Consider the following 13,346-nt stretch of genomic DNA (forward strand, 5'->3'; position numbering starts at 1 on the left):
AAATGCCATTTTTCACTTAGCAGGCTGATAAAAATCCGGAAGTTTATACCAGATTTTGATGAGGCTCTCATACACTGCTGGTGGGAGTGTTAAATTGTACAACTTTTATGGAGGATTACAGGGTACAGCCAGATAAAGAAAAAGACCACGGCAGATATTTGACATAGAGGGGATTTAATAGAGAAAATGTGTTGAAAGGGCCAAGCGATCAGAAAGGGAAAAGTGAAGGGCACCTGGGTGGCTCAGCTGGTTAAGCGACCGACTCTTGATTTCAGCTCAGGACTTGAACTTGGGGTTGTGAGTTAAAGTCCTGCTCTGGGTTCCATGCTGAGCCTACTTAAAAAAAAAAAAAAAGGGTGGGGTGGGGGAAGTGAGCTTCCTCAGAGATTAGTAACAGGAGGAAGAAACTACAGCTTCTAGGACTAGGGGGAAAAAAAAAAAGGCAGGCAGTGGTGTGACCACGGACAGGCACACAACCAAAGCTGCGTCATCGAGCTAGCTGCACAGGATGCTGGAGCCACCAAGAAGGTGACACCCCATCAGTAGTGGCACTGCAGAGGAGGGGCGCTTGGCTAAGGCCAGGACAGTGGGGGAGTGGCCAGCCAAAGCTGGGATCCCTGAAGGGATGTAGCTACTTCCAGAGAGGCCTCCTGAATCGGTGGCAGGAGGGAGGGAGAGGCAGAGAGACAGAGTGAAGGGGTGGGGAGATAGGACAGAATGACGGCATCTCCCCCTTTATCAGCTGGCATGGGAAGCTGGGAAATGAAGTTTGCAGGTGTTCGGCCCTGAGATATAGAACAGAGCAAGGAAGGGCAAGGATGAAGCTTGATCTAGAGCAGAGCGTGCCAAGTCTCTCCTTGCTGGAGATGCTGAGAGAAAAACAGGTGCTGATCAGCACAGAGGACAGTTTTGCAGTATCTGCCAAGATGCAAATACGCTTTGACCAATTCCACTTTGAAATCACTTATGCAAGACTGTATCTTGACAGCATTACTTGTAATAGCAAAAGACTGGAAAAGTTTGTCAAGACTTATCAAGAGAGGGGCGCCTGGGTGGCACAGCTGTTAAGCGTCTGCCTTCGGCTCAGGGCGTGATCCCGGCGTTATGGGATCGAGCCCCACATCAGGCTCCTCCGCTATGAGCCTGCTTCTTCCTCTCCCACTCCCCCTGCTTGTGTCCCCTCTCTCGCTGGCTGTCTCTATCTCTGTCAAATAAATAAATAAAATCTTTAAAAAAAAAAAAGACTTATCAAGAGAAAAGAAGGTACATGTGCACACACACGCACCTTGCAAAGACTGATATAAGGGCTCCTATTTTTAGATATTGCTGAGATAAATAGATAATAGTAAGAAACTATGGTGGAGGGGCAGCTGGGTGGCTCAGTTGGTTAAGCATCTGCTTTCACTTATCCCAGTGGCATCGAGCCCTGCATGGGGCTCCCTGCTCAGCGGGGAGTCTGCTTCTCCTCCCTCTGCTTTTCCCCTGCTCCTTGTGTTCTCTCTGTCTCTCTAAGATAAAAACAAATAAAATCTTAAAGAAAAGAAACTGTGGTGGAAAACAGTTTGATGGTTTCTCAAAAAGTTAAAGAGAATTACTATGTGATGCAGTGATTCCACTCCTAGGCATATACCCCAAATAATTAAAAACAGACTCAAACAGGTATGTGTACAGCAATGTTCATAAGCAGCATTATTCACAATAGCCAAAAGGTGGACACAACCCAAGTGTCCATCAACAGATGAATGGATATACAAAATGTGATATATAAATACAATGGGATATTATTCAGTCATAAAAAGGAACGCAGTTTGGACACATGCTGTAATGTGGATAAACCTTGAAAACATTATGCTAAGTGAAATAAGCAGACACGAAGGACACATATTACATGATTTCACATATATGAGGTATAGGCAAATTCAGACAGACAAAAAGTAGAATAGAGGATTCCAGGGGACAAAGGAATTTATTGTCTAATGGGTAGAGTTTCTATTTGGGATGATGAAATTGCTCTAGGAATAGAGGTGATAGTTACACAACATTAGGAATGTACTTAATTTCAATGAACTGTACATTTAAAAATGGCTAAAATGTTAAGTTTTATGTCAATTTTGCCACAATAAAAAAATTTTTAAAGATGCTATGAACAACTTTATGCTGAAAGATGTGAAAACGTCAAAGAAATTTATAAATTCCTAGATTAGTTAAACCTACCAAAATTGACTTAAAAATAAATAGAAAAGCTGACTAATTAAAGTAAATCCCCGGTGCCTGGGTGTCTCAGGTGGCTGAGCCTCTGCCTTCAGCTCAGGTCATGATCCCAGCGTCCTGGGATGGAGCCCTGCATCGGGCTCCCTGCTCAGTGGGAGCCTGCTTCTCCGTCTCCCTCTGCCTGCCCCTTCCCCTGCTTGTGCTCTCTCTCTCTCTCTCTGTCAAATAAATAAATACAATCTTAAAAAAAGTAATCCGTATTTAAATCGCTGCATTAAAAAACCCATCAGGCTTATATTTAGAGGTGAGTCCTAGCAAACTTTCAAGGAACAGATGATTACAGTCTGACCCAAATGCTCACAGAGAGTAAAAAGAGGAAATGCGCCTGAATTTCACGAGGCTGGCATAACTTGGATATTAAAACCAAATGAGGACATTATAAGAAAGAAAATTATAGATTCATCTTATCCATATAGATGCAAAAATCCTAAACAAAATAGCAAACCAATTCTAGCATGTATAACAAAGGTGAAAATCCAATTATACTATTATAATTGTACTTTATATTATATATAACAATTATATGTGAATATATGTAATATCATATATGAAGTAATTATAATACGAATTCAAGGTAGCTAGGATAGGTTAAAGATCGATACTGGAATCCCTTGAGCAACCACTAGAACTAAGCCACAGGTGTTGAGCCAATAGAGGAGAGAGAATGCAATACTAAAAACAAAACAAAACAAATACACACTTGATTAGAACAAAAGAAGACAGAGAAATTCCAGCAGGCTTTTTGTAGAAATTGTCAAGCTGGTGCTAAAATTCATACGAAAATGGAAAGGGACCAGAATAGCCAGAAACTGTATTATTTTGTAAAAGAACAACAAAATTGGAGGACTTACATGACCTGATTTCAAGACTTGCTTTAGAGCTATTGTTATCAAGAGGGCGTGATATTGGCATTAAAGATAGACAAATAGATAAATGGAACAGAAGAGTTATCTTTATAGAAAGAAGAATCTGACCCTTCCCTCAGACCATATACAAAAATCAAGTCAGGTTAGATCATAAACCGAAGCAAAGAAGCTAAAATTATAAAGCTTTGGGGCGCCTGCCTGGCTTAGTCAGAGGAACAGGAGACTCTTAATCTTGGGCTCGCAAGCTTGAGCCCCATGCTGTGTGTGGAGATTACTTAAAAATAAACTTTAAAAATATTTTAGAATTATAAACCTTGTAGAATGAAATACAGGAGAATATCTTTATTATATTGGGGTAGACAATATTTCTTGGACCAAATGTACTACTATAAAAGATAATAAACAAATCTGATTTAATCAAAATCAGAATTAATTTTTAAGTAATCTCTACACCCAAAGTGGGGCTCAAACTCACAACCCCAAGATCAAGAGTTGCATGCTCTTGTGACTGAGCCAGCCAGATGCCCCTCAAAATTAGAATTTATTTTCTGCATCAAATTTAGAAACTTCTGATCTTCAAAAGACAGTGCTTGGAAATTGAAGTCAAGCCACAGAATGGAAAATATTAGCAAAACAGATTTGACAAAGGACTTGTATCCAAAATATAAAAGAACTGGAATGCCACGCAAAAAGACAACCCACTGAAAGACTGGCAAAAAACTTGAGCAGTGCCTTCACTACAGAAATATATGTGAGCATGAAAAGATGCTCAGGATCACTACTGATCAGAGAAATGGAAATTAAAATTATAATTACGGACAATGTCATAGCCACTTGAGTCATAGAATGACTCAAATGAAAAAGACCGACAGTATCAAAGTTGGCAAAGATGTGGGGCAAGTACAAATCTTAAACACTGCTGTGCGGGTGTAAAATGGTACAAATGCTTTGGAAGATAGTTAGCTCTTTCCTTTAAAACCCAAATTCCACTCCTAGGTTATGTACCCAAGAGAAATGCAAGCACATGTCCATAGAGAGATTTGTACAAGAAGGTTCACAGCAGCTTTATTCATAATTCTCCAAAAGTTGAATCAGTCTAAGTGTCCATGAACAGAGGGATGGGTAAATAAACTGTCATATCCACATAATGAAGTACTATCAGAAATAAAGAGGAACAAAACACAGTATCCATGAAACAACATGGGTGAATTCCTTTTTGTTTTTTTTATGATTTTTTATTATATTATGTTAGCCACCATACAGTACATCCCCGGTTTCCGATGTAAAGTTCGATGATTCATTAGTGCGTATAACACCCAGTGCGCCATGCAATACGTGCCCTCCTTACTACCCATCACCGGTCTATCCCATTCCCCCACCCCCCTCCCCTCTGAGGCCCTCAGTTTGTTTCTCATAGTCCATAGTCTCTCATGTTTCATTCAACATGGGTGAATTCCTAAAACGCTATGCTGAGCCAAAGAAGCCATAGAAAAAAGAAAGAACCGTATGTCTGATTTCATTTACATAACGCTTTAGGAAAAGCAAAACCATCTATAATGATAGACAACACAACAATGACTGACCCCAGGGGCTGGGGAGATTGACTGAAAGGGGGCATATGAAAGCTTTCTGGGGTGATGGAACTTTCTTCCCATGGTGGTTAAAAAGGTGTATTTGCCAAAATTCATCAAACTGTACACTTAAAATATGTGCATTTTATTGTTTGCAAATAAGACCTCAATAAAAAAATAAAAAGTCATCATTAAGGTGAAGATGAAAAGCCCCAAACTTAGGGAAGGTATTTACAAGACACCCATCTGACAAAAGATCATTCCCAGAAAAAATAACATGTAAGCCAGTAAGAAAAAGACAGCCAAATAGAATGATGGATAAAATACATCGATAGGCTTTTTACAGATAAGAAAAAAACAAAAATTTGTAAACATAAAGATGCCCAACCTCCATTTATAATCAGGAAAATGAAAATCAAGGTCTTATAGGATACCATGCTCATCCACCATTGGCAAAAACTGAAAGGCCGGGCGCCATCAAGTACTGGTGAGAATGAAGAGCAATAGAGATTCTCATATTGAGTTGATGAGAGTGTAATTTGGTATAATTTCTTTGCTTTGAATTCCTCTTTCACTCCAGGATATATAATTTAGAGGAAGTCTTGCACTTGAGACCAGGAGACATGTACAAGAATGTTTATAACACAATTATTATAGTCGGAAAAAAAGATAAGTCCCAAATGTCTACATATACCACATAATTGGTGCTATCATCATACAGTAGAATACATACAGAAGTGAAAATGAACTTCAGCTACACATACCAACATAAAAAAAACTAATATTAAGCAAAAGATGGAAAACAGACGAGTACAGACTCAAAAGTTCCATCTGTATAAAGTGCAAAAAATAGTATGCTGTTGAGGGCTGCATACATAGATGGTAAAAACTGAAACGTAAAGCAAGGGAGTGATTCCCATGAGGGTCAGGATTGTGGTTATTGCTTGGGTAAATGGGTCTGGGAAGAACATACAGGGAACTTCTAAGATGCTGACAATTTTCTATCTTTCAAGCTGAGTGGTGAGTTCTGGGGTACTCATTTTATTTGTCTTTAAACTGTATACATATACATTTAATATATTTTTTGTATATATTTCATAATTTAAAAACAAGTAGAACGTTATGCTAAGTGAAAGATGCCAGACACCAAGGACTACATATTGTGAATCTATGTGTATGATAAAATATCCAGAATAAGAAACTCCATAGAGACAGAAAGTAGACTAATGGTTGCCTGAGGCTAGGGATGCAGGGGAGAAATAGACAGTGACTGCAAGTGGGTATAGGGTTTCTTTCTGGAGTGATAAAAATGTTCTAGAATTGACCACGGTGATGGTTGCCCAATTCTGTGAATACAGTAAAAACTATTGAACTGCATACTTTACATGGACGAATTGTATGGTGTATGAATTCTATTTCAATAAAGATCTGTCTTTTTTTCTTAATTTTTTTTTTTTATTATTTGACAGAGATAGAGACAGCCAGTGAGAGAGGGAACACAAGCAGGGGGAGTGGGGGAGGAAGAAGCAGGCTCCTAGCAGGAGCCTGATGTTGGGGCTCGATCCGAGAACGCCGGGATCACGCCCTGAGCCGAAGGCAGACGCTTAACCGCCGTGCCACCCAGGCGCCCCTCAATAAAGATCTGTCTTAAAAAACCCAGGGAAATGGGATGCACAGAAAGGCTCTCAAGGGGTGAGGAGATTGCAAAGCTGTTGAAGAAGTTGAGAGCAGTGGTTCTCAAACTCTAGCATGCATCTGAATCACGTGGTGGGCTTGTTAAAGCACAGGTTACGGGACACCATGCCCAGGTTTTCTGATTCTGTAAGGACGGAGGTGTAGCCAAGATCTGCATTTTTTTAAAGAGAGAGAGTACACATGAGCACGGGAGGAGTGGGGAGAAGGGCCGGAGGGAGAGGGAGGGAGAGAATCTTTAGCAGGCTCCATGCTCAGCACAGAGCCCGATGCAGGGCTCCATCTCATGACCCTGAGATTGTGACCTGAGCCGAAAACAAGAGTCAGATGCTTAACCAAGGGAGCCACTCAGGTGCCCCTAGAATCTGAATTTCTAAAAGTTCCCAGGTGATGCTGATGCCCAGCCCAGGGACTGCTCTTTGATAACTGTGACTCTAGAGAGCCTGGCATAGGTGTTTAATAAGTATATATTGGGTTAATGGATGAACGGATGGATGGGAGGTTGGTCGAGTGTTTGGGTCAGTGGATGGGTAGGAGTTAAATGGATCAAAGGGTGGATGAGTAGATTAATGGATATGGATAGCAGGTGGGCAGATGAGTAGCAGAAGATGGTTGCATGGATGGAGCAGAGGTGGCTCAGAGTAGTAGGGAAGAAGACGGGGTTGGGGAAGTTGTAGTGTGGAATGTAGCATAGAGAAGAACTTGGGAGTGAACACATACTTTCAGCTCTTGTTGTGGGCTCACCACCCACTAGCTGTGCAATGTTTGGCAGGTGACTTCACTTCCCTGAAGCTCATTTTCCTCATGTGAGACATGTGGGTTAACAATGCCTATGAATTTCCATGAGCTAATACCCTTAAAAGGGCCAAGTGCAGAGCCTGGCATGCAGTGGATGCTCTCTGCTCTTGGGTTGGATCTGACTATTACCATCATATATCACTGGGCTGTACTGTGTGGTTGAGACGAGAGGCTTGTAATTCAGGTCCATCTTGTTTCCATAGTGGCCAATGCTGACCTCGAATTGGATCAGGTCCTTAAAGTTAGGCATCATGGTACAGGAAAGGAAGATGACACACAGCCCATACTTCTGGCGGTGATGGTGCCTCTAAAACAATAACCCCCCACATCCCCAGTACATAAGCCAAGGGATGAACAAGGCTATAGAGACAGGCAGGGAGGCAAAGATGAGGTGCCCTGTTTCTTTCAAAAGCCATCTTTGCTTCTCTTCAGGGTGAGCTGGATCTTTGAATCCATGCCCCCTCAAAATCCTGCCTTGACTCCTGCTCAAGGGCAGTTCCTCCCAGGACCTCTATCATCTGGTCCCTTCCTCCCAGCCAGCTGTGGTTTCTTTCTTTCCTGAAAGGGAGGCTTCTCCATCCAAGGCCCTGAGGGTCAGGCTGGGCTCTGACTTGGGCCACCTCATCCTTCTCCTTTTTGCCTCAACTCCCTCCCCTGATGAGATGAGCGTGGGCAGGGGTGTGGTGAAGGTGGCACATGCACGCACATCTGCTCTGGGCCCTTCTCCAGCTGCCTCCTCCCATCATGCCTCCCATCTGCTGGAGGTCCTCCATCTACCATGTCAGCGGCTCCCATTTCTGTGGCCAACTCCTGCCTCCTCTTGCACTCTCCCAGTCTGTTCACCAGCTCAGGTCTTCCCGGTCATAAAAAATAACCCTCCTTCTCCCCTCTGAGCCTCTGTTGAGCTCCCATCTGATCTCGTCTCCTTCCACTTTTCAGCCAAGTTTCTGTGCACTTGCCTCTATGCACAGTCTGCAACTTCTCCCTCGCACCTGTGTGGCCTGGCAACTCTCCCCTGGGAGGGGGGCACTGCCTCTGTGCTCTTCTTTGCACACTCCTCCCCAGTCTCTTCTGCAAGCCCCTCCTCCTCCTCTACCTGCCTTAGGCTGTGGCACCCTTTCACCCACCTACTCATCCCAGGCATTTCCTTTACAACCCTGTGCTCAGATCCTGGTGTGCTGACGACACACCATCTGTCTACAGCCTTGAGGACTGGTTTTCATGGATGTCTCACCAGTACATGTCAAAGGTGGGATTCGTCATTTCCCCCCTCACCGCCCCCCAGACCTGCTCATCCTTCAGGGAGCATGGATGCCACCCTGACCACCTTGCCACCTGAGGCAGAAAATGGGCATCAGCTTAGGGGAGTTAGCCTCATTTCTTATGTCTTGTTGGTCTTTGGCTCTGATCATTGTGTTGCCAAAGGTCTCTGGAACCTGCTCCCTCCTCTCTGGTTCTCTTTCTCTGTGACTGTATTCCCATTTTAAAAAATAAGTGGGTGGCTATTCTTAACACTGTTCCTCCTGCCCCTTCCTGCATCAGTGGTCTTCCCCAGCTTACAGGAAGAAATAAAAACTCAGAAGATCATTTCTCCTTGACTAGACTGCACATTTCTTAAACAGAAACCTTATCTTGTATTTATTGGGTCCCTGACCACCCAGGATTTGGCACAGCATAAAGCCCTCATACAGGCTTAATAAAGACTCAGGCGGATTGACTAAACATCCTCGGGCAGCCAACGGCTCATTCAGCTTGTGGCCGGGGCCTCTGCAGTGTCAGAAACAGGACCCGTGGTAGATTTGGGGTGGGCAGAGGGACTCTTTCTTCCTGGGTTACCTGTTTCCTGTAGTTACCTCTATATTGGTCACTTCAGAGGAGAGATCCTTCCTCTTAAAGTCTTGATGGGAAGTGACGTGGGTGAATAACTCCAGGAAGACTCGGCCTCGATAAGTTAAACCATCCTTAAGAGAGTCGGAAATATTCTAGGGTAACAGGAAGGAAAATGGTGAGAAAAGGAATGAGAGAAAAAGAGCAGATACATCTCCCCAACACCTCTGCAGCAAAGGCAGAGTTGTCTAGTGACTTCCTGCCTAAGGCTGACCACAGCCCTGGGGCGGAATTCCACACACCCCAGACATGGCTGTGCCCAGAAACCTCTGGGCCTTGATCCCTCTTCCATACCCGGAGGCCCATTCCTCCTCTTCGCGCATTCCATCCGCTTGTCAACCCGAAGTACCTGCTCCCCGCGAACGCTTCCGGCTTGGACGGGGCTGTGATAACTACTGTGTTTGCGCTCCCAATCTAGCCAATCAGAGCATGCCCCGCCTCCTTGGCAACAGTGATTGGTCTAACTGGAGTACACATGACCTAAGGCAGCCAATTAGAATGTGCCCCTGGCCTTCCCTATAAGAGGCTCGGCTGAGCGCTCGTCTGCTGGGAAGCCTGACTGCAGTAGGAGAGAAAGCCACGTAGGCTGAGGAGCAGCAGAGCTGAGAGATGGAATGAATGAGAGAGCCTCTTGATGGCATGGAGGTCCCAGTGCCTGCAGCTCGTCCTCGCGCAGAGTTCTTCCCAGCCCAGTTCCCATCTTTTAAGCTAGAGTTGGCTTCCTGGCCTTTATCATCAGTCTTTAATAGCCCAATACTTTCTACATTTACCTATGCTGTTTTTGTCTCCTGTGTCCTTTCCACCTGCTGGAAATCTTACCCGACATTTCATCTCAATGTTCCTTCCTCAGTGAACGCCCAGAGCTCTCCATCTGTTTCTCTCTTGTGCCACAGCACACGTTCCATATATACATAGTCATTTACACACAGGTTACATGTCCTCTACTAGTGTGGTGGGCGGAAACCAGGGTCGGACCCTCCTCTGGCACTTCCCACGCCCCAGCGCCTTTCATACGGTTGGTATTACCTCCACCGTTCCCTAGAGCTGTCATGAGAAGCTTACAGTGCCTTCTTCCTGGATCCTGAAAGGGGCCTTTTTGCCCCCACGGAGAGTCAGGAAGCTGGGGCCAAAACAGGGTAGGAAGCCAGAGTACGTTCCTGCAAGAAGAGAGGGTGAGGGGGGCAGGGCCAGGTGGGAGAGGGGCAGGAGGCAGGAGTCAGGGGAATTGCTTGCCTTCTATTTCTGATCCAGTGGATGAGATCTGGTTGAGGAGCAGGCTGACAGTCCCAATCTCATCCCGGCAACTGTTCTTGGGGCTGGAGAGAAACACATTCTTCAGGCTGAGCAGCTGGCCCAGCTCTGATGATCTCCTCCCCTGCATGATTTTCAGCCTCCACCCGGTGGCTCACCAGTCCAAGACTCTGAACTTGATGTAGCTGGAGAGGCAGGGCAGCTGCAAGGAGAAAGCAAGAGCCACCATGGGCGCATGCTCGGAGGGTCCTCACGGAGACTGAGCGCAGCTGGGAAGTGCTGACTCTGGGTCCAAGGCCTGGCTCAGTCACCAGTAAGCCACGTCACAACAGCCAAGATGGATTTACCATGGGAGCGTATAGGCCTGTGGCTGTGCGCCTCCCCACTTGCATGGGCCCCTTGCAAAGCCCTGGGAGAGGCCTACGATTGTGTCTCCTGGTTGCTTTGTATTCTTATTCTTAAAATGGCCCTCTAATTGCATGAGCTTCAGAATCAAGACCTGAGTCCACCCTGACCATGGGCTCGATGATTGCAGTCCTCACACAGCCCTTCACTGTCTGAATACATGTTCACCAACTGTCTGAATACATGTCCCCACAGAGGTTGTGGCTTAAAATGTCTTCTTCACAGTTAGCAGGTCACTTTTAAACAGCAGGACATCTATCCCCGCCAGAGTAAATAATAGTAGCTGCTGTTGTGGGAAGGGTTTCCTTTGTCTCCTGGCCTGTGCTGAATGATCTGCATGGATCCCCTGAGGGACTCCTCCCAACAGCCCCATAAACCAGGTGCTGTTATTCCCATTTCTAGAAAGGAAAACCGAGGCACAGAGAAACTGAGTTCCTTAAGTTCTCTTAGAAGCTCTCTTTAGTGAGGGGTGTGATTGTCCCTATTTACAGATGGGGAATGAGGCCCAGAGAGGCAAAGGGACTTGTTCATGGTCACAGAGTCAGGGGTGCAGTCAGGACTGGAAACCAACCTTCTGATTCTTATTGCCACTCTGCTACAGGGTTCCCTCAATTATGAAAACAAAAACCAATCCCTGTGTAAAACAGAGCTGCTCGGCTTGAGACCTGAGTGGGATCCAAATCCTCTCAGTTGGGGCCTCTGCTCCTCACAGCACTTCCTGAGGCATGGCTGAGAGTCCTTCCCATTCTACCATTCTACTTGTCCATTCTCCCCTTGCCAGGGAGCTGTGGAGTAGGGAAAGGGCTTTCCAGTTGAGCAAGTGGTTAAGAAGAAATGAGGAAAGGCCCCTAGAAGTGGAGAGATGGGCACCAGAAGGCATCTAAGTCTTCCAATATTACAAATCCTCCACATTCAAATTCATGGCTGAGCCATTTTTCATCCACCCTGTTGAGAATTCTCTTCCCCATTCCCAGTTCCTTGTCTTGACTGCCCTCCTGTCCTGGGGCCCTTGGACTGTACGCTGGCATACACCCATTTTCAGCAGAGCTTCCCCTGCAGCCTGCCTTGCTGGCCTCAGCTGCTACTGTCTCTGTGGTCCTCCTGCCATTCAGAGTGCGGGTCGCATCTGCCTGCTGCATTTCCACGGGACTAGTGACAATCAGGCCTGCATCCAAATGGCTCCAGCCTAAGGAGACTGTATGATGTGGGAAATGGATGAGGGTCCAAGGGGTGTTTGGACATCTTTAAATGTTGGAACGCCTCTTTCAGGGATGAAGGGGGGCCCAGCCCGTGCCACTGGTTTCTGAACCTAAAGGCAGCTGAACATGAGAGAGGACTTTCAAGGCTCTGAGCATCCACAGAGCATCTGAGAATCCCGGCCATGAGCCTCATCACCGCCAGAGACAGGTGGGAGGGATCAAAGTTGGGGGATAAACTAGTCTCCCTTTAAAATCTCTTCCTACTTTAAGAATCTATAAAATAACCCAGGAAGATCGAGATTATGAAGAATGGTTAAAGATGATGCCTCACCAGGAGGCAGACTAGGGAAGCTTCTAGTAAGGAAGAGGGTCCCAGGAGAGTAGAGGGGAGCTGACGAGCTGATTTTACATCACACAAATGTAAGGTATAAGGAAAGTGAAACACTCTCTGGGTAGCCAAATAGAAGCCACACAAAGTTCTATGCACTCATACTTAATGACAGTGCTTAAGCTATCTCTCAGAATTTCAGACTCTTTTTCTACACGTTCTTAAAAGCCTGGCAAGGAGTCAAAAGGCAATCAAGGCTCTCCCAAGGCTTTAAGAGGACTGGCATCCACACTACTGATAGGTGACTGAGGAGGACTGAAAAGCTATAAAAATCAGACTACAGAATCCCACAAAGAAGAGCATCTTGGAGTCATTTAGTGTAGGAACAAATAGCCCATGCTACGTGTAGCCCGTATACTATGTTCCCACAATACCTCTAGGCCATCAACAAAGCTATAATTATCTTCAGAGCACTTTGTCTAGAAGATAAGAAAATGCACAATACAATTTAGATTTAAATGATTTTTTTGGTTTTGCTTTGTAATGTAGGTGAAAGGGCATGTTTAAGTTTTCAGGAAAGTTCAGTTGCATGGCTCAGGGCTCATTTCTTAATACTGGACAAATAAAGTAAGTTTTCTGTAATCTGTCCTGGGCTTCCTCATGTTCCCTATCAGGCAGATTCCCTCCACCCCTGGCCTCCTACTGTCTGCACCCCATGTTTCTTGGCCCCTACCTTCTATCCACGTCCCTACACACTCAAACTTCCCTTCCGTTTGTGGACCAGGAGGAGGAGTGTGGCCAAGATGGAACAGCAAGGGGCGTCTTGGGGGCTCAGTCGGTTAAGCATCTGACTCTTGATTTCAGCTCAGGTCATGATCTCAGGGTTGTGAGATCGAGCCCTGCAACAGGCTCCTGGCTCCACACTGAGAGTGGACCCTGCTTGGGATTCTTCCCCCCCCCCCCGCCAGAAAAAAGGATGGAACAGCAATACCTGAATCTGGAAGGTCAAGATCTGGTTCCATATCGGGTTCTCGGTTTGGGTCAGCACATTTGTCTTGAGCTAGGAACAACCCAAAGC

The 13,346-nt window shown here is 45.4% G+C and overlaps 1 protein-coding gene across 1 annotated transcript in view; it reads right to left on the minus strand.

Moving 5' to 3' along the window:
• Positions 1-13,346, minus strand: part of FER1L5 (fer-1 like family member 5) — a 62,617-nt gene that overhangs the window by 24,282 nt on the left and 24,989 nt on the right. Inside the window, 6 exon segments of the mRNA XM_034657270.1 lie at positions 7,328-7,505; positions 9,052-9,180; positions 10,148-10,242; positions 10,319-10,401; positions 10,495-10,538; positions 13,260-13,328. Coding sequence (XP_034513161.1) covers positions 7,328-7,505; positions 9,052-9,180; positions 10,148-10,242; positions 10,319-10,401; positions 10,495-10,538; positions 13,260-13,328 — 598 coding nt within the window.

This window comes from Ailuropoda melanoleuca, chromosome 4 (assembly GCF_002007445.2).
Source record: "Ailuropoda melanoleuca isolate Jingjing chromosome 4, ASM200744v2, whole genome shotgun sequence".
Classification (NCBI taxonomy): Eukaryota; Metazoa; Chordata; class Mammalia; order Carnivora; family Ursidae; genus Ailuropoda; species Ailuropoda melanoleuca.